The sequence below is a fragment of the Anastrepha ludens genome, chromosome 6 (assembly GCF_028408465.1).
Source record: "Anastrepha ludens isolate Willacy chromosome 6, idAnaLude1.1, whole genome shotgun sequence".
NCBI classification, from domain to species: domain Eukaryota; kingdom Metazoa; phylum Arthropoda; class Insecta; order Diptera; family Tephritidae; genus Anastrepha; species Anastrepha ludens.
The window spans coordinates 36,416,258-36,444,068 of record NC_071502.1 but is presented as its reverse complement, the minus strand read 5'-3'; the positions used below and the strand labels follow the sequence as shown (position 1 = coordinate 36,444,068).

The following is a 27,811-nucleotide window of genomic DNA, read 5'->3' as shown; positions in this document are numbered from 1 at the left end:
GGTTATGAAATACATATAAGAAAGTGCTGGAAGTATTTTTCCGTAAGTTCTTTCTCCTTTTTTAGAACTTGTTTCTTTCAACACAGATCTCAGAAAAATTTCAATTTTCAACGCAACTAGATACTCATTTCACGCTTGGCAGAAGATATCTTATTATTTGAAATTGTAAAGAACCTCGTAAGGAAATACAGGGGAAATATGGTGGCTACGTCAATAAGAAAAATTGTCGGATTTGGGGATCAGAAAATCCACACGTTACTGTAGAGAAGCAAATGCATCCAGCACGAGTCACTGTTTGGTGCGGTTTTTGGTCTGGCGGCATCATCGGGCCTTTTTTTTTTCGAAAATGAGCGAGGAGCTGCGGATACAGTAAATGGCGAGCGTTAGCGTGACATGCTCAACGAGTTGTTTGCAAAAATTGAAGAGGATGACATGGACGACATTTGGTTTCAACAGGACGGTGCAACTTGTCACACTGCCAAAGTTGCACTCGAACTTTTGGCTACCGTTTTTGAATTCCGATATAAATTGGCCGCCTAGGAGCTGTGATTTAAGCCCGTTGGACTATTTTTTGTGGGGAGCCGTTAAGGAAAAATGCTATGCGTACCATCCAGAGACTATTGCTGCTTTAAAACACGAAATCGAAGTTGCTATTCATGAAATTGGAGCCCAAACAATCGAAAATGTTCTTAAAAATTGGGTTGATCGAATGGCCTACTGTAAAGCCAGTCGTGGCAGTCATTTGAACGATATTATTTTTCATTCATAAATGAAAATGTTCAATCTTCAAAATAAAAAAAAAAGTTTGAAAAAATATTGATTAGTTTTTTTTTATAGCCGATTCAAAAAGCAAATTTTACATGGCCCACCCTATATTATACCTCAGCAGCTAACGAAAAATGCACAAATTCGGTATACAGAATAATTAAAAAATTTCAAATTTTGGAAAATAACTTCTCCATATCTCAGATCAATCTAATATCATTTTTTTCTAATCAATTCCGCTTCATTGTTGTAATCGTCTTATTATTGTCTCTGAATTAATTTTATAACTGCATAGAGAGAAGAATCAGAATTCACTCTTCAGGAAATTTTGCATAAAAAACTTTATTAACTTCTTTGAATAGAGTTATCCGTTCAAAAGTTATTGATGTTTGAAAATTAGCTAGCACGAAAATTTAAATATTAATAATGTGACAACCACGCATTGCGTTGGTGCGTGTCTGCCATTCGGAAATCAGAGAGAACATAGGTTCAAATCTCGGTGAAACACCAAAATAAAGAAAAAGGTTTTTCTAGTAGCGGTCGCCCCTCGGCTGGCAGTGGCAAACCTCCAAGTGTATTTCAGCCATGAAAAAGCTCCTCATAAAAAATATCTGCCGTTCGGAGTCGGTTTAAAACTGAAGGTCCCTCCATTTGTGGACCAGCATCAAGCCGCACGCCACAAATAGGAGGAGGAGCTCAGCCAAACACTCAAAAAGGGTGTACGCGCCAATTACATATGTATGTGTATATATCGCACCCTAAATACAAAAGGGTCACAACACAAAATGTACCTTTTGCTCAAATATGAACGAGACGTTATCAATAAAACGGTCCGCGGATGACATTTGGCAAAAATAAATTTTTTGTTTTTTGGTAGGACTGTTATAAGCTTACATGGCAAATTTCAGCGTGATATGTCACATAGTTTGTTTTCTGTGCTACTGTAAACAAGTCAAGCTCGAGTGTGGAAAATTTTGAGTTGTGACCCTTTTGTATTTAGGGTGCGATATGTATATACATATATATATATATTGACAAAAAAATGGGGCAAAATTAATTTCGGAATGGCTTTCTTTCAAAGAATGTCTCATATGTGTACTTTTATCCAAAAATCTTTAGAATCTTGAGAAAACCTACAGGTTTATCTCGAAAAATGACCTTTTCAAAGCGGAAAAGCCCTCGGCGAATTGCCATTGTTTTGTTTACTTATTGATTACTTTTTATTATTTATTGTTGACATTGGTTTCACACCAACAACAGATTTCGAACAAGGGCTCTACCAAACCCATTCGGCTGCGGCGACTTCAGTGCGGATAAAAGTCTGAGAGAGTCTTCACTTTCAAAATATTGGATAGAGGGGAAAAATTGATATTTGCAGAAATGCAACGACGGCATGTGCGCTGAATTCCCCAAAGAAATAGATTTCGTTTTATAAAAATTTAATTTTTAGAAAACATATTTTCTGGCGAGAAAAGATGGAAAGAAAAAACCCACAGGAAAATTATTTTCATCTTGAAAAAATGTTTACAAATCAATTATTCATCAAAGAACTTAAGACCGTTTCAATCTCAGGTTTCAACCTCCTGAATTGACAGGTTACAAATTCTTTGTCTTTTAGATGAAGAACTACATACACTGTGAGATGGTTGTTATTTACCAAAGAAAGATCTCGGTTGAAAGATGCCCTTTACGCCAGCTCTTTTGTTAAATTCAAGGAACTTGCCTTATATAAATTATAAGAAGTTGTTTTTTAGTAATTCTAGGAGATACCTTTACAAAAGTTGTAAGCTTAGTGGTTTGCAGAAAAGACAATGCTGCTAGAAATAATATAGCGTTTCACTTGAAGAAAAACCATAGAGATATCTCTGAATTTCTCTTTTATTTCACTATGTATGTAGGTAGTTTTCGCTCTGTATGGTCGAATTGGCAATAGGATTGAGACGAAAATCAAACATTACGAAAAACAAAGACAATGGAATTTGTCGACAATTGTTGCTACTTGGTCTGCACAACAGCCGCAAATGGTGGCTCAAGGAACAACGTCAACAATCGATTAAAATCGAACAGTTTTCGTCCATTTATACGCAATCTGAAACAGACAAAAGCAAAAGTGAGAAGCTTCCGTTCATGCGTTCGCGAAATCCATATATGTAGTTATCGGGGACGAAAACATCTCAACAACACCAGCGGATGCAAACGCTTCGGCTCTAAAAGTTTTCGATGCAGTACCAACTGGTGATAGTAGAGGAAGAGGAAGGCCTGCGTAGAGTTGGAAAGATCAGGTGAAGAAGGACTTGGCTTCAACTGGCGCCGGTTAGCAGGAAAGAGAAATGACTGGTGCGCTTTGTTAAGCTCTGCCAAAATTGCGTAAACGGTTATCGCACCAATCAAGAAGAAGCAAAGAGAATGTGCTTCTTAAACATTTTCGGTTCACGTGTTAATTATACCTTCCCAGATGCTAGTCCAGTCTAGTGCTTCCCTTGCGTAGGGTATAGCTGAGCCACCTCCACTTGCGCTCTCTAATATCGTGCACGAGTGGTTTTTAGACTTCAGATTTAAAATTTGAATTAAAGTTTCGAAGTTTGGTATGTACGCTGATTTCTCTGGACAGCCACACTGGTCGGAGTTTAGCAAATGCGTTTCTTGCTTTCTGCAGCCTTGTGAAAATATCACTTTTACATGCCCCATCTGCCGTGGATTGGCTTCCAAGATATTTAAAGCCGCTCACTTAGGCAATACTGTTCTTCATTTTATCACCAAATATTTTGATGTCATTACATTGACTTTGAGTCCAGCAGTCTTAGAGTACCTTACAAGGTCGTTCAGTTTTGCTTTGCATGTCGGATCTACGTTGAAAGCGCATAGTACTGCATCGTCGGTAACAATCCCCTTTTTCTTTATTATCAATTGAAGTAGTTAGAATACCATCCATAGTAGTCATGGACGACAAAATGACGTTTTTACACAGCCGTGCGCAGATATGTTTTTGAAAAGTATTCTTGATCGTTAGATACATGCGATTGTGTTTTAGAAAACCATAGCCATAGCGTCACGCTTCGTGTTAGGATTAGAGTTAGTTGTGTTATTCTATTCCTCTCAGAACAAGGTATATAACCTAAGAGTTGAATTCATTCGAAAGTGTAAATTAAGAGTCTTGGGAGAATGATGTTGCCCTATAATTCTTTCATCTGCGGTTGGTTTTCCTTGATTCTCCGAAAAATTCTGGTGAACAAAAGGTTGTGTGCTAGACTAGATTTTCCGAAGAAACAGGCAGCCATTTGCTTCGAGGTGTTTCTTCCAGGAACAACTTTTGTTGGATGAAGCTCGTACTTTGAACTACCGCAGCTGCATTTCTTCAACACTTCTTTACTCCAATCGACTCGTGCCCTTTTTGGAGCAATTGCAAAATGTTTTCTGTATCGATAAGAACAAATCTTCTGACGACCAAACGGTCGAGCAATGGTCACACTAATGGCCAAGGATGCCTCTAGCTCACGATATGTCACATGACGGTCTTGCATTATCAAGTGACGCACAGCATCGATTGTTATCAAAATTAATCTTGCAAGGAGGGACGGTCATGTTGGAACTCATTGTACAAGTGTTTCACAGTAGCTTCGAAGTTCAAAGTGGAGTTAAGTTGATCAATGTACTCCTGTCTCGATCCACGTCGAGAATCGTAATAAATCATGGCACGAAAATTTTTGCTGATGAATTCCATCTTTGGGCAAGATGAATTTTTGAACTCACTGAAAAAATAACAAATAGAACTCGTAAGTGAAAACGTTACATGCAAGTTTATGCTAAGAAATGGCAACCGTTTCGATAAAAATATCGATTTACAGCCAAAACACGTAGTGCAGAAGGGCGCATAAAGGACAACCCTCGTATCAATTTATACACGGAATATCAAAAAGTTTTCAGTTTGATAAAAATATTTAATATTTGCAAATTATTTTTAAGCTCTGACAAATTTTTCGCCTTATCTCGAGAAATAAACTAATACCGCAAGCGATTATTCACACAATCGATTATTCGATTTGGGTGATCTATACGTTTTATTCGATAGCCTTTTCCCATTTTGAAGATTATTTCATAATTCCGCCAAATTTAGTAGCTTGGTTCTGTTATTTCAATGCTCTTAGTTTTCGAATAAACTGTATATACCACAATACACCCAGTTATAACTCCGGAACTCGCTCATGCTCGGGTGCATGACGCTAATATCTAAAATATTTGATTTTCATCATGCAAAAGCCGACAACAAGTATGTGTGACACGAAGCAAGTACGTGTGTCACCCGACACGCACACATATAAGCTGCTGGACAGCAAATGCATGGGCGTGTGCCGCAGCTATTACTCCACGCTGCTTGCAATACCACAGCACTACAAACAATACAATAAAATCATGTAATCGCAAACTCCGCCCACCAAAAACCAATTATGATATTTGTCCAGCGGTGTCATTGACTAAGAATTGTCAGGGCAGAAAGACTACACGCAGCGAAAACTGTTGAACAGCGTGGCCACAACAAGGTCTTCATGTTGGATTGTGTGTATTTTACATAGGGACTTACAGATACATATGTGAGCAGAGTGCAAAGTGCGCTTCATTGGAGCTTTGCAGTTGAGCAACGCTTTTATGTGCGATTACAGTGCCAATCCCATACGCTCCCAGCAGATGAAGACTCTATACAATTTTAAAAGTTCTGGATCTTCTCTCCTAAGGTACATGCCTATAACGCAGTGGTGGTCGCACTTCCAAGACTTACTGAAACGATATGACAGTAGCCGTTACTTAATTTTAATGGGAGATTTGCTGTTATGAAGACCTCTTTTCTCAGGTATAGTACTGAAAGAGTGCTCCTGTTGGGTGTTAAAATGAAGTTCCGCTCTTTTCATTGTACAGCGCCTTTGGAATGGCGCTATTAAACTTTTACAACGTTGAAATGCCCAATCAAGAACTTGTTTGCCACATGAGAAGTGTGCCATGTATCGGTCCCGGTTTCACCGGTATCACCGGTGAATTCTCTTCCGCATAAGGTAGCATTACATTTTGAAGTATCAACGTAATTGACCACATCCATATTACCTTCAGCACGATGCATTGGCCCGACGCCGTCCCACGAAAAGCAACGCCACACCATTATTGAGGCTCCTCCGTGCTTTATAATTGGTGAGACGAGCTTGGGGTGGAGTGTTACACGTTTTGGCCGCCGTACGTACTTCCTAGCATGTGGACCAACTCTACTTATTTTCGTTTCATCACTGAATAAAATATAACGCCACTGATTTTGAGTCAAGGATATGTGCTCTGGAACAAACTCCATTCGGCGTTGTCATTGGGATGATGTTACCAATGTCTCTTTCCGTTGAGCGTGAAGACTTCCTTCTGAAAATCGCAGCGCTGTTCTTTTGGCTATTGGCTTTTCCAAGTGAACAAAAATTTCTAGATGAATGTCAGCAGCACTCTTCTTGGATAATATGGCTAGTAGTCTTTCGCGCTTTATTTTTTCTGGGAACGTTTTTTGCTGTTTTATGGTATACTTAAAAAATTATTTCAAACCTTGAAAAACCATCGTTTTTGAAACGTTTAGTTGGGTTGAAATAGTGCTGTATGATAATCCGGTGTTTTGCAACTCTATGATTGCTTTTCAAACCTGGGGTGCAATTTTCCCCTTTCGAAATTATTGAATTGCGTCTTTATGGTGTTCTACTAATAGACCTATAGTTTTATGCCTTCGAAAGGCAGACGGTTTTTAATGAAGAGTTTTTTCATGACAGAAATACATTCGGAGGTTTGCCATTGCCATGGAAAGTTAAAAGAAAATTATTTACTTGCACTTTGATATTAATAGATAAACCAATTAAACCAACTTGTATATGTCTCAGTTAGTATGCAAATTTTGATGAGTAAGCAACTTCCTTGCTATACTTTGTGAAATCTGCTCCATATCTCATAAGAAATCCTTGGATTTACGGGCTTATATTCTGAAAAATCAGCGAATTCAAAATAAAATGTTTTACAGTATCAGTGTCGTTATTTAATACGAGCAGTTCGAGCACATAAGTAAAAAAAAACTATAAGTGTTCCTATAAGGACGATTAGAGATGGTACTTGTTTGAGAGGCCCATATATGCAATTACATGTGTACGAGAATAGAATATGATGTCATTCCAGTTACATTTTTTAATGATTCTGCTGCCTTCGAGCATTGGCCTGGCCTATGCGAACCCATCGATGGATACATTCAACCTCTGCGATAGAGGTGGCTTCAATCGTTCATATTAAAGTTTTATCATTTCCTCAATCGTGTAATTTGTCATAACGACCCCATGACCTTCACAGCCTGTCAATATCAGCAATTGTGAACGTTATACCTATATGTATATGTATGAAGTATGTTTATATAATATACTGAATTGTGATACATATTTTTTTGGGATCTAAGTAATTAATTGCAGTTTACAAAAATCAGTTTCCTTTTATACCACAAACAATTTTTTTTAATTTAACATTTTTTGTTTTTAAATGTTAAAATTTTTAATTTTTTTTTTAAATTGTTAAAATTTTAAAATTTTTTTAAAAATTGTTAGTTTTACAATTTTTTTTTTAATTTGGAAATTTTTTAAACATTGTTTGATATTCGCCATACATTTCCCGTTATCGCGGCCATAGTAATAATTTAACCATCAACTCTTTGTATTTTAGATGCCAAGCCGGGACTGGCCGTTGCATTGTTGACAAAGCACACAGGAATCAATGTCAGGCGTGCCGTCTTAAAAAGTGCCTTCAGATGGGAATGAATAAGGATGGTGAGTATAAAGTGAAATTATCTGATATATATTAATTTATGGATATAGTTTAAATGGGAAACGATATTAAGGGGTTATACACACGTAAGGCTGAAAAATCACGTTTCTTTGCGATTTTTTTACAAAGAACGATTTTATTAAACAAATACAATACAATACTTTAAAGTTAATTATATCACGTAAAATTAGTGAAAACACGGCTCCTGCAGATGATCTCCCAAGCGTCCTCCAAAAGAAAGCGTTCGGCGGTGGCCAAAATATCTCCGGTTTGGATTATCTGAAATCGAAAAAGCAATGAGGTTCTTTTTGTGGATAGATAAAGCTAGATATTAATCAAAGGAATAGTAAACATTTTAATTTTTGATAAAATGGCGGCTATAGGAAAAAATCGAATTTTCTACAAAAATTTTCTCGAAAAATTGCCTAAAAAGAATAGAAAAAATCATCAGAATTCTTATTCCTTCGATTAATACCTGGAGAAAATATCTGAGAAAGTTGTGTTAAAATCTCAAGACGTTTCTGAGAAATCGTGTCCACCGACTTCAAAAACACGGTTTTGAGAAAAACGCGTTTAAAGTTTGACAATCACTTTAGATAGGGTAAAAATTCTCTGAAACACCTTTTCAAATTTGCGTGTAACGTCGAAAATATTCACTGGAATGATATTAAATTTTCTGTGTGCATTCTTAAATATATGTACATTAAGAAAATAAAATAAAAACAAAATCGATTTTTTGAAAATTCTAACTGTATTTAACCCCTCAACGATATTAAATACCATATAAAATGTAGACGTTTAGTGTGACATGTGCACATAACATACATGTTTATTTGTATGTACAATATATATTGCTCTCAATTTTTTTAAATTTATTTTCTGTATATTATTCTGAATGTTTCAACTCAAATATTATTTCGCAATTTCCACAGTACATATGTATGTACTCGTATAAGCACTTACCCTAAGTATAGGGTTATTCAATAGGAGCGCTTCAACTTTTTTCCGATAGGGAGGGCGAACGACGCAATATTTTTTATTTTTCGCTTGTAATTTGTAAACTTCATTAGTATACATTTCATCATGGAACGCTACACACTTGAGCAACGATTGCAAATCGTGAAAATTTTTTATGAAAATAATCGTTCTGTTGCTGCTACTTTAAGAGCATTACGGCCATTTTACGGTCCATTTAACAAGCCGTCCCGTTTTGGGGTTATGTGAAGTCATTGGTCTACAGTAACAAGCCGGCGACGATTTGTGAGCTCAGAGCCAATATTGAACGCGAAATTGCTGGAATTTCGGCCGATTTATGCAAAAGAGTGGTCGGTAATTGGGTTCAACGATTGGACTTCGTAAAACGTGCACGCGGTGGTCATGCAAAAGAAATCGAATTTCATACTTAAATGTATATGTTCAAACTCGAAAATAAAAGAAAATTAGTTAAAAAAGTCAAATCGTTTGTATTTTATTCAAAAAAGTTCAAAAGTTGAAGCGCTCTTACTGAAAAACCCTATACTACTGATTCGTACCCCACCGATTTCTTCTCCTAGTATTATATAAGTATATGAGTTGTTCAATAATTTTTGCGATAAGAGAGGGCATTGCTACATTGCCAAATTTTTTTGTTATGTTATGTTGGTACACTCTTCATGTGAACGGATGTGAAGTTTCATTTCAATCTGTCAATTCATTCTTTATTTACAAGCCATTTAGTATCGTCGTGTCACAGTATTTTTTACTATGCAAAAAATCAAGTATCGTGCAGTGATTGAATTTTATTTTGGAAGGTTTAAAAGCAACGGAAATTTATGAACGAATGTTGAAAGTTTATTAGGATTTTTCGCCATCAATTAGTACAGTAGAAAGATGGGTTGCTGAATTTAAAAGTAGTCGTACAAGTCTTCAAGGCGATCCACGTCACTACGTCAAGGGAGTCCGAAAATAGCAAAAGCACCAGAAATCGTAGAAAATATACAGAGTAAAAGAGATTTAGTAGAAGGCCTCGGCATCTCATTGGGCAGTGTAAGCAATGTTTTGATGAAGTATTGGGTCTCAGAAAGCTGTGTACGAAATGGGTGCCACATTCGCTAACAATGGAAGAAAAACACATTCGAATGCGACTTTCTTAGCAACTTTTATAGCGTTTTCGAAAGGATAGAGTGGATTTTGTGTGTCGATTCATCACTATGGATGAGACTTGGGTCTATTACCATGATCCAAAATCATGAGAGATGTGAATTTTGTTTCTTTTGCTCCAAAACGGCCTCCGCGTTCGTGCCCAGAAATCGCCAAATCGGCCAAGAAGGTGTTAGCATCACTTTTTGGGATGCAAAAGGAATTTTGTATGTGGATTACTTGCAAGCTGGTACAACAATAAATTCTGAATATTTTTGTAATCTTTTAGACCAGCTGTAGGAAAAAAATCGTGAAAAAATACCAGTTTGGAAAAGAAAACAGATCTTTTTCATCAGGACAATGCTCCGTGTCACAAGAACATTTTAATAATGGCTAATTAAAGTTTGAATTTTTGGAGCACCCACCATATTCACCAGATTTGGCCCCAGCGACTTCCATCTGTTTCCAGACCAGAAAAAAAATGCATGCGTGCAAAGCGTTTTTTAACAAATGATGAATTCTCATAACAGCTATGGAAACGTATTTTAGCCCTTCCAGATTCTCACTTCAGGGATGGAATTCCTAAATTTGAATCTCGTTGGAACAAGTGAATTGATGCTTAGGGAGACTATACTGAATAATAAAGTGTATTTCAAACCATGAAATTGAGTTTTTCTTATCGAACCGCAAAACTTATTGAAAAACTTAGTACAGCCCGTTGCAAAACTATAAACACACCCTTTTATATTGTAGAAATGTATTTTGTACTATAACGAAAACCAAATAACACAAAGTTTCAAACTTTGTTAAAAAAATTTTACAAAATTTCATGAAAGCTTTCAACTTTTTAACAAGCAACGAAGCCACACGAAGAAACACACATTTTTTACAAGCAAAAGGTCTTTCAAAAGTGACGCCTTGATATCAGTAGAGAATAATTTCTAGACGGCACACTTTTTTTTCCGCTTTTTTTGGCATTTGTCAAGTAGACAGATGTAGAATTTTACAGGACAGAACAACGCGTCAAAATTATTAAAACTTATTATGAAAATGGTCTATCTTTAAGAAAAACATATCGTAGAACTCTTGATTTTTCTTATGGAAAAAATAATTCGAATGAGTCAACAATTCAGAGGTGGGTGTAACATACATGTATATGCTCCACATTCGTGTTCGATAATATAAAAGCGTTTAATAGTTATTTTAAATTTTTGGAATTATCCAGAACTCAAAAAATGGCACTCAAATTGACAGATCTTCGCAATCAGTGAAAGTGGTAGATCCACGTAAAAGACGTCCATTTTGGACTGGAAAAATTTTAGCCAGCAAAAATTATCCATCACGAAAACATGAAATGACCTAACTTTTTGCAAATAAACATATTAAGTTTTTGTGCAATCTGGGCTTTTGTGTACTTCTGCCTCTTGCGTCCGTTAGTGCAGTGCAGTGCTCGCAGTTTACAGTCAGATACGTAAAATAGATAATTTAACAATAAAAAGCGAGAATTCATAAAGTACATATTTATAGGCATGATACAATTTTTGGAAATATTGGACGGTTTTTGCAAATGATGGGCAAATTTAGCGTTCGGTATCTTTTTTGCGTTTTCTGCCGCTTGGGAGATAATTTTCACTTAGGCTCTTGATTTGGACTGATTAGTATTGTTGGTTGCGTTATAAGATGTCGTAAACATAAACATTTTTTATGTGAAAATTTTAGTTAAACTTACTGTGTACTCAGTGAGCCATCAATAGTTGTCATGGCGACATGGCGTCAAGCTTATTTGACAATTTATATTTGAAGTGATTGATATGTGTTAGTAGTATGCTTTCATTAGCCCAAAGGAAGCAAATGGCGTAAAAGTACCTAAGTATATCATTTTCGATATTTCAATTAAATAGTTTTAAAAAATATATGAGAAAAACGATTGAAATAAAACTCACTAGCTTATGTAACTATTTTATAAAGTTTATGTATAGTAGTCCTTTTTTTCAAAACTTGTTTTAAATATTTGATTCGAAAACGAATCCTGCTTTTGAAAAATAACCTCTTTACATTTATGTCACTTGTACTTGACTGCAATTACTGCTTTTTTTCAATAATAAATCACATACATTTTTTACTGCTAATTGTGCTTCCGTTAATTTCTAAAAATACATTTTCCAAAAGTTGTATATCATTTAAGAAATTTGCCTTTAGTTTGATCAAATTTCCCCTCCTTTTAGTCTATCCATAATAATCCAATCTCGTCCGAAATTTGGCGTATTAAATTCAGTTTCTTGAAAATATAACCTGAGATGTACTCCAATACGTCTTCGTAAAATTCATCGACCTCAATACCGTCTTAACTTTTATTATTGTTTACATGCGTGACTATTTCATCTTACTCATTGAATTCTACAGAGGATTCTACGTTGTCGAACTCAATGCCAAGCCACTTTGCCTTCTACACTTCAACATTTAGCGTTGCACTCAGTTTTCGGTAATATTTGCTAAAATAACAAATTATTCATAACGTACATGATAAATGCATTTATACATAAGCAAGTGAGATTTACGAATTGCTAAAAGACTTCATATTTCGAGAATGTTTGTTTACCGCACGATCAATCGTTTTTCCAAATGTCTAAAATGGCATTCAGAAATAGAAGTGGTCGTCCTCGCGTGGTTCGAACCGGTGCAGCCATAAAAGCTGTTGGAGAAAGAATTTACGGAAATCCCTTCAGAAGACAAAAAATCATGTCCAGGGAAATGAATGTATCCACCAAATCCATGTCAAGACTAATTAGAGATGATCTCCACATGAAAGACTTCCGTCGCTTGAAGAAAATTAGACTCCACAGATGCAAGCAGCTTCTTTGGTGAGACGCGGTGAACGGCCATGAAGATATTCTTTTCACAGATGAGGAAATTTTTACTTTTGAAGAAGTTTTTACGAAGCAAAACAAAAAAATCTATGATAAACGCAAGAAATGTTGTTCCAAGGCTTTAGCGAGGCCACCATATAGCCTCCGTAATGGTTTAGTGGCGAGTGTTTTTAAAGACGTTACATCTCTTCCTTCCTGCGAAAAAGGGGTTAAGACCGGGACAAAAGTGTACCAGGAGGATGTCTTAGAAGGCGTGGTGAAGCAGTTGAGCAGTAATTTCTTCAATGCAGTGCGTTGGATCTTCCAGCAAGATTTCGCTCCAGTCGCCGCCAGGAAGTCCAGATCTGAATCCATTGTACTACAGTTTGTGGTCAGAATTGGAAAACATGGCCTGTCGAAGACCTCACAGAAATTTGGAGATTCTGAAACAATCTTTGGCTCAAGCAGTGACGTCCATATCGATGGAAACCGTGCGTGCTGCAACAGCTGAATGGCCTAATCGTTTGAAGGCTTTTGTAAAAGTTAATGATGACTTTTTGAATGAAAATAAATTTTTTTTTTAATATTTACATGATTAAAAAAATAACTTCATTAAAAGAATATTATAATTTCATATCTACAAGTAACTTAACTTGTAACAGAACTTATGGCAGGACTAAGTACACTGTGCACCAATGTTTTTATCATTCTTATGTATGTATTTTTGACTTCATTTCTTGTTTTGTTTTTTTGAAAACTTAACTTGTGTTAACAATGTCTTTGAAATAAATGAATACACGAAATAAGCTGTGAGCCACTGTGAGTAACACCAACGAATTATTCTTGAAGAGCCACGCGAATAAAAACAACATTTTTTTGCAGTAAGTTTTGCAATATAATATAACTTCCACCTCACACAGGAAAAAGTTCATAATGCAAAACAATAAATACAATACACGAAGAATTTTTAGTGTGAGCAGCACTTCCCAGTTACCGAAAAATGTAAACAAAATGTAAAAATTCACTTAGGCTGTAATTGTTTTCGCTTTCACTTTGTAACGGTACTTCTTGGGTTATGATATTTGGTGAGATTGTTTAAATTGATTCAATTTTGCACTTAATTCGCACTTATCCACCATTTGTGCGCCAAATGTTGGCCTCCATGTAACCAATTGTAGCTGATTTATCAGGAAGGACAGCCTCCAAAATGAGTCTAAATGAGTCATATATGTATGCACATAAAATTCTTCTAATTATACCAAATCTGTTGCATTTTGTTTGGAGTTGAAAAGGATTTTTCTGTGGTAGCTGAATGCTCACTACAGCTCTTTACTGAATGCCGAGAGGCCTAAACAAAGTAATGTACAGTTATATAATTGTCAGTAAATTTAGAATGATAATTTTCGCAGCCGAATACATTAAAGGAATTACATACATACATGTGTACCAGCGTGCATCCATGGGTGTTCATGTATTTACATATAAATGGCCAGTGGCGTTGGCACGTGACCTCAAAACAATTACGCACCTCCACATGCAAACTCGTCCAAAATCAGCATGCCTATTTAGACACCTTCAAATGTTTCTATAAAAATTTCAGCTTACATTCATGCGTACTTATACAAATCCTGGATACATATGTATATGGTTTGTTGGTGCATGTGTATATTTTTCACACCTTCAAGGCTTAATGCTTATGAAGATTTTTTTGTCCTGCCGCGCATGCAGATCATGGGGTGTGTTCACTTGGAATTCTGTTGACACATCATTATAAGTGTTGTGTGCGGTTAACACATTCCGTTCTCATTTCATTTATTTTACAATTTTAGCGGTACAAAATGAGCGACAGCCGCGAAACACAGCCACTATTCGTCCTGAGACGCTGCGGGAGATGGAGCACGGGCGAGCCTTGCGGGAAGCAGCCGTGGCCGTTGGAGTGTTTGGGTAAGAAGTTCACGCTCGCAACATGTGTATGTGTGTACATTTATATGCATACAAATGTATATGTAAATGAAAACGCATGAGCATCGTAGAAAATGTCACTTGCAATTGCCCAATTAAACTATCTTCCCTCTATTTTAGACCACCAGTCTTATTGTCTCCGCCATGCTATGGCCCTGGACTGTTGCCACCTCCTAGTAAATTGATTTTTTGTTAGCAAATCCGTTGAGAGTGTTTTTAATTTAGCATGGGGTTTTTCAGCAATTTCGGGTATTCCTACAAATCGCCGGTTACATCACAATCACCTTTCAAAGGCCATACAACTGTCGTCAAATGTATCGCATGCGGGCAGTTTTTCCGTATTTAACAATAGTCTACAATTTTCTAAGGATAATTCTTATACGACGTCTATGGATCTCTCGAATGGTACAGTCTCTGTTTCTACGAATTCAAGTAGTACGAATTCCATAGATCCAAATTCTCCCGTATCTGATACAGGTAAATACATACACACTGGCATATGTTTACACTCTGCATGCATATGTAGAAAATAGCGCAGTCAACTTATACAGCAAGGTGGCGCAAAATTAATCATCCAATTTTGCTTTTGAATCACTTTTTTAACTTTAATAAATAAAAAAATTAGATATTGGAAAACTTGATATTGGAAAAAAATATTTTATACTATAGGCGTTCCTTTGCTTGTCTCTTTCTATGCTGCAGCTGTCTAGTTCACAAGTGTTAAATAAGATTGATATACAACACCATTCGCAAAAATTATTAATTTTGTGCCACCTTGTACAACACGTGACAAACAATAGAACATCAACATTTTGACCACTGCTGACAATTTTTTGTTTGTTTTTGAATTTGTATTATTTTTTATAAAAATTTGGCTCATTGCCTGACAAAGACAATATAAATCCAATTCTGAAATTTTATACACAAGCAAAAGTTAGAAAAAGGTCTCTAATTAGGATTTAAAAATTTTTCAAAATTTTGTATCCAGTTTTATAGCTTATTAAATTTTAGTGCAATAATGTGCAAATTTGAAGTCGCCTAAAATTCCCGTTAATTTAATATGATTTTTCCTTGCCGGTGTTGCCTATTTCTCCCTAAACAAAAAAAAAATTGTCTTTATATTCATTATATGGAGTAAATTTGTAACACCGTCAAAGAAAAACTTTTTAAAAATCCAACGGCACTTTATTATACCAAAATTTAATAAGCTATAGAACTGCATACCGAAATATTTCTAGAAGTTCTAATTAAAAGCTTCCAATTCCAATTTGTGGAATTTTAATACTTTTTGTAATTTTTTATAAAATTTTTAAATTGTTAGACAATGACCTATACTTTTGTAAAATGTTGTAAATAATGCGCATTCAAAAATAAGAAAGAAAAAATAGTCAAACTTGGTTAAAATGGTGATGTGGCATCGTTTTGTCGCGGAGTGTACATCTTCATTTATGGTACAATATGTTAACTAGTTGATCACATTAAGCGCTTACAGAAGCATTTAGTCGCAACTTGACGTAAAAAAAGGAAGAGGAATCGTGCGCCATCAATCTTCTGTGATTGATACCACAAACGGTATTCATGCTATGTCACCAGATTCGCCACTTCCGAGAGAAAAAAATGCAGACAAGCCTACAGTAAAAATGCAGATTTGTATGAAGTCCTTTAAAAAAAATTGGCATAGGATGTTCAATATCCCTGTACCATTCGTCACAATGTATCAAACAGTTTGGAAATGTGGTCAAATTACTGGATACATTACAGGAAAAGCAGCAAGATCAAGTCATGACCTCTACTTTGAAAAGGAAATTTGAACTACAAAAACCAGGTACAGGCGGTTCTAAATCAATTGTTGTTTTGAACCCTCAATTCAGTTTACAGCTAAATAATTAGATAATTGCCGAGCGACCGCTCACGTATCATCAAACCTCATGGAAAAGATTACCAAATTCATCAGAAGTGTAGCAAAAAATAATAACAAATATTATATATTTTCGGGGCTTTTACAAACATGCGCTTAGAATTTCAAACTAAACTGATTTCACATACATACTATATATGACTAGCCAGTAACGAATTCCCGTTGGCCATTTTGTATGAAATTTTTGTCAAACCGTGCATTGCCTGCCTAAGGGCGAGAGCTATTAGTTGGAGTTTAATGCTCATAGTGGGTTTCGAACGAGAATTGTGCAAATAACAAAATTTATAATTTCTTACGAGAGAATATTAGTATCCAAAATAGTGGTAAAACCTACTACATATACAGTGTCTCACAAAAGTTTTCGGAAATCTAACTTTCCTAGTAAAAAGTTCAAAAAATTTTTATTTTATCTCGGATCACATCCACAAACTAATTTTTGAATCAATATAAACACTTGATTTTCTATTGAAAGAAATAATTCAAAATCTCAAAAAAAAAACATTATTAGTGTAAAAGGCAGCGTAATAAAATATGCCAGGCGAATCTATTGAAGGTGGTGTTGGTAAATCAGCTGATTTGTTTTTTTATTTCGCTGTGTTCTTGTGACTGTCAGCACAGAATAAAACAAGACGAATCAATTTTTTATTTTCTACTTTTCCAATACTTTGCGTGACAATCAAACGTACAAAACATTGTTGTTAGTCTAGTGCCACCACCTTTAATAAATGCGCCTTGAAAATACAACAGTTGTTTAAAATATGGGTAGAAAGTCAAAATACTCTCTTGGAGAAAAAAAATTATAATATTTAATTTTCTAAATGAAGGAAAAACATTAAAAGACAACAAATTCTACAAAAAACAGTATTTCAACCATCCACGGCATTTTGCAGAAGTATGCGTTAAACTTAGGGCGGCGATCAGTAAGGCATGAAAGATTCAAGTCACGCGATAAGGCCGTTATTATTAAAAAATCAAGCGAGAGCCACGCACTTCTGCCCCATAAATTAATGGAAATCTCGCTGAGATTAGTGATGTGATGAAACTGTGCGAAGAACGCTTAGAACTGCTGGGGATAATGTGCGAACTTCACGTTTATAAGTGAAAAAACCCGAATTTGGAATTTGCAAAAAAGTACATTGGTCATAGCAACGAGTTTTGGCCAAAGTAATATTTAGTGTTGAGACTAAATTTAACATTTTTGGGCCAGATTGTGGTAACAACGAGTGGCGAAAAGTTAATTCCGAAATGCACCATAGTAGTACAATTTGTCCAGTTAAGTGCGGTGGTGGTAATGTAATGCTGCGGGGATATATCAATGCAGATAGTGCCGGTAACGGCGCAATTTATTATTGATAAAATGGACCATCGGCTTTAGATTCAAATATTTAAAGGAAAATATGAGTGCTAGCGCCAATAAACTTGGGCCTTCGGGTCATTATATGGAAATACCACCTAAGTCGCTGGATCTAAATCCGATCGAGCACTTGTGGGCAGATTTGGAGCGAGCCATTAGGGGACACGAAATTACGTCAAGAGATAGCCTTAAAGCAGCGATACTCAAGGAATGTACAGAGATATCAGCTATGGGAAAGTTGATTTTCTCAATAGAGAATAGATTAAGAAAAGTTATTAAAATGAAAAAGCATAAATTATATTTATTTTTGGAATTATTCTTCCGCATATTTTTGTGACATGATGCATATACTTTTTAAGTTAGTACATTATTTATTTACGCTTTTGCTTGAAAAAACGTATTTTGATATTTAAATTAAAGCTTGCACCACAATTAAATGACTAAATTAGTTTCCGAGCAATAAATAAAAACTGAGGTTCTGATACGAGTATTTCATAACCGAAAAAATTATTTCCGAATATTTTTGTGGGCCACTGTATATCACCAGCGATACTGTAAAGCGCCATATATAAGTTTTTATTTTTAGGTAAAAATGATCGAATACCTGTATTTGAAAGCACCTGCAATGCGCTCCTCTCCCAGTCAATTATAAACAATTTTCTGATTGGCTAATAACTCGGAACGGTTCACAGTTTAGCACAACTCCACTTACCTAATGGAGTTTATTGCAGTATCATAGACAATATGTGGTTTTCTTAAAGTACAATAACTTGTGTAAGGCGAAACCCTTGTAAGGGGCACAAAAGACTATGAGGTTGAAGTGCAAAACTCGAAGTAGTCTAAGGTGAAACTCCACAAAGTGATTTCGCTATGTCATCTGATTTATTTTTTTCTTGCGATTTACTGGTTGGAATGTTAAAGTGCGCTGCATCTTTGTTGTTGCCTTATTTGATCGTTTACATTCTCACTGAAATTTAACATTTAACATTTGAACGGCTATATTGCAAAAACAGAATACATGTAAATGTTGTTTAGCTCTAGCGAACTCACCTACTATGAGTCCCCCTTGAATTTCACGCTTTTAAATGTGTTCAAATAGTTACATAGTACTGTAAGTAAATACATACATATATAAGTATAGTACATCAAATATAAAAAACATGAAAGTACTCATTACTTATCCAATAAATTCATTTGTTTAAGTTATAGATAAAAATCCTGTGGGTGGAAGTGTTTCGTCCATAAGCTCGAGCAGTTCAGTCCATGATAACGATAATGATGGTAAATGTATAATGACTGTGTAGACTTATAAATATTGCACGCTGAAATTAAAACACTTTTTATGCATGCGCTCATAAAACCTTAAAAATGTCTTTTTGCTTTAATGTTTATTTTTTGAGTTGAACAATTTCGACGTCAGCGTACAATACATATCCATATACAGTTGCTTGAAGTATAGATCGAATTTTGTGCTGAATTTAAGATCTGAATTTTTATAGAGAGTGCCACAATCGTGCCTCACGCTTTGCCGGAACAGACGAAAGTTGACGAATCCAGTATAACGACAATGGAGGGCAAGAATGATAGGGTTGCTCCTTCCGAATTCGATGTGTCGTCAGGCTCCACGAACGAAACAAAAAGCAAAAGGAAAGGAGAATTACTTGTTTGTGAAGAGAAAGAGTAGGCGAAAGCAATAGAAACTGCCAAGCACAAGAAATCATGCACACACACACGCACTTTCTTTTCACGGCGTCTTCCGCATATATAGTAAACGCAAAAAACTGCATTTGGAGGCTTTATATTCATTTGTGCTTTCACAATTTATCTCGCGGTATTTCGTTTTCATAAGCTTGTTCCGTTTAAATCTCAGAAATCACAATATTGCCAAGCCATTCACTGAATTTTCACAAACATGTAATTTCTCTTCCTTTTGCTCGTCTTCTATTGGTAGGGAGCCTAACCTCAGTCTTGTCAAAATCGCCAAAAATAAAGTAATTATTTTGGGAAGACGCCAAATTAGTAAATCGTTGAATAATATCCCGGAATTTCGATTGAGCAAATTTCGCATGCTCGACGTTAGAAACTTTATTATATATATACATTTTTTTTTTTTTTTTAAATTAAATTCACCATGAAAAAATCGGTAACTTAAGAGAAGTGAACAACGCAAACGTTAAGTTTTCTTTTTGTTTTTGTGTGTTAAATTTCTAAATCCTATCTCGACTTTAGCTATTATTCCATGTGGAAAGATTTTGCCTTGCTCAAGTGGACTTAAGATTTGAAACCATTACTCAACACTTTTGGAATACCGACTACATTCGACTTTGGTTGCTATTCCCAATTCAAAAAAATATCAATTCATCAAACGAAATAATGGCGAAATTCTAATTAGGCACAAATATCTCTTCTAAATGGACTAATAGCTAAGACACATTTTTGAGAAAAGTGTTCAAACAAATTGAGATAAGTTGTTTAGTGATATTATAGCCCTAAACTGGGGAGGGTACAAAGGACTGCATGCATTTGCATCACCAGAAGATGTTGAACTTGATCCAGTGCTGCCCTGAATGTCGTTTGACTCTTACTTGCCATCGACTTTGACGTTATTTTCATCACTGCTCAAAGGTTAATCAGGTTAAACGAGGTTGGCCTCTGGAGGCAATTTCTCAAGGGGCATGGTAGCATTTTCAGTTAGTTAACACCGTATTTTTCTTAAAATGTGGGAGCGAGCGAGATATTTACATTTTTTCCGATAATCAAGTCGCGATCAAAGCTCTAGCGATGCCATGGTGTAGATTCAAACTAGTCAACTCCTGTAAAGAGGAGACCTAATCTCTTGGGTGTCCAAGTAACATTTATCTGGTCTGTTGGTCTCAGATACCTCCTCACGGTCATCGGCATCCCCATGGCTGTTGTTAAAAGGGAATTGCACGACTCATTTCTCAAGAAAGTGCAGAAGAATTCCATATTATATTTCTGCAATAGCTATTTCGAAAGCCCTTTGGCCCCAGTACAATAGACGCAGGACTCAGAAAGTCCTGGAGAGTCCACGCGATTCAATTTCCAAGCTCGTCGCTGTGCTTGATGGTCATTGAACGATTGGCACACACGCGGAAAAGCTAGATTTACCATTAAACCCCGTAGCAGGAGCTGTGGGGACCTGTTTAGAGAAGGACACTGTTGATCACTTCTCTGTAAATGTCAGGCCTTTGCAGCTAAACGGTTAAGGTCGCTGGGTGCTCCTTTCTTCGCCAACCGAAACACATAAACCTTCTCCATTACATAAACTGTTCTGGCTGCCTGTAGCAATATGCCTGGTGGAGGTCTCATAATGTGGGAAGTGCCAGACTGATACTTCAAGCATTTCCCCTACCTACCTCCGTTATGATGTTATTCCAAAATCAAGAAAGCATAACATCGGCTTTAGTCTTCTAGATTTATAGGCATGAAATTATTATTTTTTTTTTGTTTGAGCCAAAATGATACAATTTTGAGTGGTGGTGCATTCGAATGCAAGGCAATGATAGTCATAACTCAACTTCGTCCAAACTTGACTTTAGCTGTTATACCTTGTTCGCCCATATTATGTGGAATCAAAAATAATAGTTGAATGTAGTAATTCGATAATTTTTTTAATCGAAGCTTAGTGCTTCGATCTTAGAGTTTAAATGGCGTACTGTTGACCAAGTTTTGGCAAGTTCCTAGTGTAATTTGATACTATTTCGCATCCACTAATTGTCACAGTTCGTCGGAAGTGCGTGGAATATTCTAGATTCTATTGAGACCCGAAGAGTGGGAAAGCTATGAGAAAAATGATATGCTCTTCTTGAAACTAGGTTTTTGCTACCCTGGCAATGTGCTTGGCTTTATTGTCCTCTTCAAAATTGGTATTTCTAATGGAAATATCTCAACTACTCAACCTCTCGAATACCCAGGGTAGTCTACGACTTGTGACTATACAGTGGAGTGTTGACACTTTTCTATTAAATTTACAGTTTATTTTGAAATGGGCCTCATGCATATTCATACGGTATATAATAATTAAATAATTAATAGTTGTCCCCAACGAACGAATTTATTCACGGATATGTATGAAAAAAATTAAGAAATTAAAAAAAAATTTAACGACTGCTTGCACAATCGATCAATACTTTGAATAACTGTAAATATATTTACTAACATATATCAATAATATTTGCATATAAATTTTTTACATGTTTTAAGATGACTCCATTGATGTGACCAATGATGAAGAACCCCTTCGAGGCGAAAAAGTGGACTGCCATTTCACAATACCAACATTTGTACCCCAAAACTTGTACGTTCAGCCGCACGAAACCGTTTATGAAACCAGTGCTCGCCTTCTTTTCATGGCGGTAAAGTGGGCAAAGAATTTACCAAGTTTTGCAAGCCTGTCATTCCGGGATCAGGTAAAGTAAAATTCTATGCATCCTCATTTGTACTGTTTAGCCTTATGCCATAAAAACCCATAGACTCGAACATAGTCACAAGATTCTCTTGAGAAAATAGTACTGTAATTTGTGTCAACTAAAGGGTGACACTCTCTAATCTAGAAGAATGTGATCCACTTCGCAAAAGTGGTGGTAAAAAGCTACGCAAAGTAGGCAATTAATTTGTAGCGATGAGTCCGATATTTTATCGCGAATAAAATCTACGACAAGCAGTTGCACATGAATAACTGGCTTTAAAATACGCTTAGATTGCGAACGGACGTTGTTCACCCATCCACGGGCTAAATAACCCGCACGAATAACTCCCTGCTTATACACTCGGCACTGGTTAGCTGTACGTATTTGAATATAACTCGAAAAGTTATGGGAATCCCACTATGAAACTATCAGGAATTACTGAGTACAGTCTCAGCTATTTAAGAAAATAAGAAAAAATCTGAGAGAGGTGTTTCTCAAAAAGTACAAAAGAAACAAAAATTAAGAAAAAAAATTAAATTCAAATAAAATTGCTTTCCTAAAAAATGAGGAAAAATTAATAAAATTGTTAAAAGAAGCCGAAGTTATTTTACTTTAAAAACTCTATACAAAAACTTTCAAAACTGAATAAGTCTCAAAATTATTAAGTTAAAAAAAAATTAAATTTAGTTTACTTCTTATTATACTCAAGAATACAAAAAAATTGACGACAATGTTCAAAACACGAGGTGTGTTCAAAAAGTATCGCGAATTTTGAGTTTTCGCAAGTTAGGTATATTCGAATTTCGATTTTTTGTGGCGATATGTTGGTACTCATGTCTCTCACTCATGCCGACGAGTTCGGCCATTTTGAATGTTCAGTTAATTGTTGACAGCTGCTTTACTTGCACGTGTTTCGGCTAGAGAAGTTGCTGAGGACCTAGACATATCGATTGGCTCGTGTCATTCGACTTTTTTCAATGATTTGGGCATGAGACGGGTCGCCCCAAGATTCGTACCAAAAGTGCTCAATTTCGACCAAAAGCAGCATCGCATGAACATTGCTAATGAGATGATGGACTTTGTTCGCGACGACCCAAATTTGCTTCAGAGGGTCATAACTGGTGACGAATCTTGGGATTATGGTTATGGAAACTAAAGCTCAATCATCTCAATGGAAGCTGCCGCACGAACCAAGACCGAAAAAAGCGCGCCAAGTTCGGTCGAATGTAAAAGTTTTGCTTACCGTTTTCCTCGCAGTGATAATTGCAGGGGCGTTGTGCATCATTAGTTCTTGCCACAGGGTAAAACGGTCAATAAGGAATATTACCTGCAAGTTATGCGCAATTTGCGCGAAGCAATCCGCCAGAAACACCCGGATTTGTGGAAGAACAAAAATTGACTCTTGCATCACCATAACGCCCCTGCTCACACATCGTTGCTTGTGCGCCATCGTTGACTTTTTAGCCAAAAACAACACACTAATGATGCCACAGCCACCGTATTCCCCAGATCTGGCCCCCTGTGACTTTTTCTTGTAGCCGAAACTGAAGAGGCCCATGAAAGGACGACGCTACATTACGATTGACGAGATAAACACGGCATCGAAGGAGGAGCTGAACAAGGTAAAAAAAAAAAATGAATTTTTGAAGTGTTTCGAAGATTGGAAAAAACGTTGGCACATGTGCATAATATCACATAGGGATTACTTTGAAGGGGACAAAATAGATATTAATGAATAAATAAATAATTTTTGAAAAAAACCCAAAATTCGCGATACTTTTTGAACACACCAGGTACATACTTAACATGGATCGCTTAACAGGGAATCTCTCTAAAAAAGCAAAAGCAAACTAATTTTGCTAATTTTATTTTAATTTCGAAATGATATCCATGTTTGGACCACCATTGTAGATGTACTTAATGTAGACTATTTGGAATTTAGAGAAGCTGCAGTAACGGATAGATATAGTCCATACAATTCTTTGGAAACTCTTTTGAGGGACACTTTAAATTAAACTATCTACATTTATATGTACCAAATGTACTTATATGTAGTTATATTTCAATTTTTTATGATAGAATCGACTAGTGTTACCCTGTGAGTTCGTGAAAAACTCTATTCTATGCGTTTATATAAAATAATATTTTCCCAGAATACTCAGGCATTCCAGACACCAAAAATTTATATTTCTTATTTGATTAACTTCAGGTCATTTTGTTGGAAGAATCGTGGTCGGACCTGTTTTTACTCAACGCTATTCAATGGTGTATTCCCTTAGACCCAACCGGCTGTACTTTATTCTCAGTTTCCGAACACTGCAACAACTATGATAGTAATCCGGATAGTGAGAACTGCGTTTCCAAGGAGGAGGTAAGTGCTGATATTTATTTAACTCCATACAAAAGTGAAAAAAAAAATTGTTTTTAATTAAAATAATTAAAAAAATGGCGCTGAAGTTGATCCACAAAAACCAAAAAAATTATAAATCCGTATGACTGTAGCTACATATGTATTTCCCGTACTAGAATTAAAAAGCAAAAGTTTACAAAATGGCGCGGTTTTGAATTTGACACTCTAAATTCGTTTTTTTTCAGTTTTTTAATCAAAAAATACGAAATAATAATATGATTCTAGTACGGGCGATAGCCATTGATGTTGTGAATAGTTTTGTTGAATATTTTTTGTGTTTAATAGTTTTTTTTTTTGACAACACCAGGCCGAAAAAAGTCGTTTCGAGAAAAATGAGTTTAAAGTTTGAGGTACAGGAGTGCGCGGTCCGCTCTCTACCTAGTTAATGGCCTGTAGAAGCTATAATATTGGGAATTTCCGAATGAAAATTTCACAGTATATTATTAAGATACTATACTTTCGAAATATTGGAAAAACAAAAAATCTTTATTTTGAAATTTCTAAACCACCTGGCCCCCTTATGTTGGTTTAGTAAGCCATCTTCTCGGGTGCGTTCGGTAATCAGCTGACTTATACACATACATACAATTTGTTAAATTTTTAGAATAGTCATTCAAAAGAAGATTATCAGTTTTAGTCGAAGGTCGTCCCTCACCGTTTCAATACTTTCACCACATCCACCTGGAAAATCTGTCATCCAATATATTACGCAACTGTGTTTTCATAAAACAGATGTTATAGCGAAGATCACTAAAGTATCGGCTAGCTTTGAAACCTAAATTAGCAATGAATATAATATTTTACTTATATAATACTGAATAAAAAGAAGTTCATTATTTTCGCGGTAGATGGCTGTAGTGAACGATATCTCGTAGAGTATCGATCAAACAATTTAAAGTTTATGCTCGTTGTCAAAGTGACATTTCACACTAAAAAAGCCTTTCGCTGTTTTTTTGTTTGTTTCATTCCCTTGTGATCTACAGGGTGTTAGCAATAGAAGTCAACAAAGTAGAAATTCGGTACATTTTACAGTTTTTCTTTGATAAAGGCGAAATTGTGTGTGGTGTTTATGGTGTCGATACTGTAATAGTTTCGCCGATTCCGTTCGGGCAGTTTTGATGGCAGAAAATATCCATAAAAACACAGAAATAATCAAATTTGACCGGCATGTTAGTAGTCGTAGCATCGCCCAGAAGCTAAAGATCGACCATAAAACAGTTTTAAACCATTTGCGCCAAATAATAAATAAAAATAATAGATTTCTTTTTCCCCAAACAATATTTTGTTTTCTTATAAGATTCTGCTAGCTTTAGTTTTTTATTTACTATTAGACAGGGAAAAATACCAATGCTTTTATTTTCTAAGAACACCGTTATAGATGTATACGTCATATAACCAGAAAACTAATATTGACGTGGAATATTTTCAGGTAGCTGCCAGTGTACGAACACTGCACGAAATTTTTTACAAATATAAGGCAGTTTTAGTCGATCCTGCGGAATTTGCTTGCATGAAGGCGATAGTTTTATTCCGACCCGAGACCAGAGGGCTTAAGGATCCCGTGCAAATAGAAAACCTTCAAGATCAAGCGCATGTAAGTACTTACGTTGTGGCTAAATACTTATGTATGTTTGTATGTTCATATGAAAATGAGGCTTCCATAGCTAAAAATCTTCATATGCAAGTGCTTGTAAAGGGTGATCAGATTGGAAATGCTTAGTGCTACAGGCCTTTTTTGACAGGTCACGTGTGACTACTGTCGAACTACATACATAATTTTGTTCGCTATTCATTGGCATTTCATCATGGAAAGACTTACTCAACAACGTTTAAAAATCGTACAACTGTTTTACGAAAATCGACGATCTGTGAAAAGTGTTCATCGCGCTCAGGCCAATTTATGATGTACAGCGATGAGGCCTATTTTTGGTTTAATGACTGGGCTTCGTCAATAAGCCAAATTGCCATATTTGAGGTGAAGAACAACCCGAAGTCATTCAAAAAGAGCCAAGAACCATTGAAAACAATCGCTTAGTGCGATCTATGTGCTGGCGAAATCATCGAACCATATTTCTTCAAGAAGCTAGCGCCAATGTAGCAGTGAATGGCGAACGTGATAAATGACTTTTTGATGTCGGAAATTGAAACCTGTGATCTCCACAACATTTGGTTCCAACGCTATTTCCCATATAGCCCATGAAACAATTAATTCAGTCCGTCGTCGTTTCGGTGAGCAATTTATCTGTCGTCTCGGACCATCGGATTGGCCACCAAGATCGTGTGATATCCCACCTTTAGACTTTTATTTGTGGAGATATGTAAAGTCGAAATGCTTTGTGGATAAACCCACTTCAATTGAGGCATTGGAAACCAACATTACTAAAGTTATTCATGAGATACCGACCGAGTCCCTCCAGCGAGTAATTCAAAATTGGTGTTTATGTATGGCCGATTTACGGCGAAGTTGTAGGCAACATTTTAAAGTAATTATCTTCAAAAAATAAATGTCATGAATGGTTCCACACAAAAATAATAAAGATTGCCCAATCAATTTGAGTCTTCGTTGTTTTATTTCAATTTAAAATCTGATACTTCTAAATTGCTCACCCTTTATAAAATATAAAAGTATGAAGTATGTGCGCCGAATGCTTTTTGTTGTAGTATAATCTATAACTTTTCTTTTATACTTTACAGGTGATGCTGTCTCAACATACCAAATCACAGTTTCTTACCCAAATCGCCCGATTCGGTCGTCTCCTTCTGATGCTGCCCCTTCTACGAACTGTGAACTCGCATAAAATCGAATTAATCTATTTTCAACGTACAATTGGAAATACACCAATGGAGAAAGTGCTTTGCGATATGTATAAGAACTGAACATTTGGTTAAATTAATTCGTTAATGCCCTTGAATTATTTGTATGCCTATAGAATGAACACCTATACATATGTACACGTATTACATGTATGTGTAGCCGAGTCTGCAGTAAAAATTGAGATATTCTAATTGAGTTATCAAATGAACTACATAGAGTAAAACCTGCCAGAGCCAGAACTGCAGATGACAGAATTTTTGCTGCCTTAATTAGACAAGTTTCCTGCTGTTCAGCCCTTTGGGCAAAATAAATAAAATTAGTACAAAGCTATGTTTTACTACAAATGTTTTAAAACTAAGATTAAAAACTATGTACTC

General features: G+C 35.9%; 1 protein-coding gene across 1 annotated transcript in view; it reads left to right on the top strand.

Annotated features, from left to right (window-relative positions):
- LOC128867014 (photoreceptor-specific nuclear receptor) overlaps positions 1–27,599 on the top strand; it is a 36,442-nt gene extending 8,843 nt beyond the window's left edge. Inside the window, exons 3-11 of the mRNA XM_054108106.1 lie at positions 7,480–7,583; positions 14,375–14,489; positions 14,628–14,683; positions 14,748–14,984; positions 18,983–19,060; positions 22,004–22,209; positions 24,419–24,580; positions 26,049–26,213; positions 27,314–27,599. Coding sequence (XP_053964081.1) covers positions 7,480–7,583; positions 14,375–14,489; positions 14,628–14,683; positions 14,748–14,984; positions 18,983–19,060; positions 22,004–22,209; positions 24,419–24,580; positions 26,049–26,213; positions 27,314–27,496 — 1,306 coding nt within the window. The 3' untranslated portion in view covers positions 27,497–27,599. The remainder of the gene's footprint in view (positions 1–7,479; positions 7,584–14,374; positions 14,490–14,627; positions 14,684–14,747; positions 14,985–18,982; positions 19,061–22,003; positions 22,210–24,418; positions 24,581–26,048; positions 26,214–27,313) is intronic.
- The last annotated feature ends 212 nt before the right edge of the window (positions 27,600–27,811 follow it).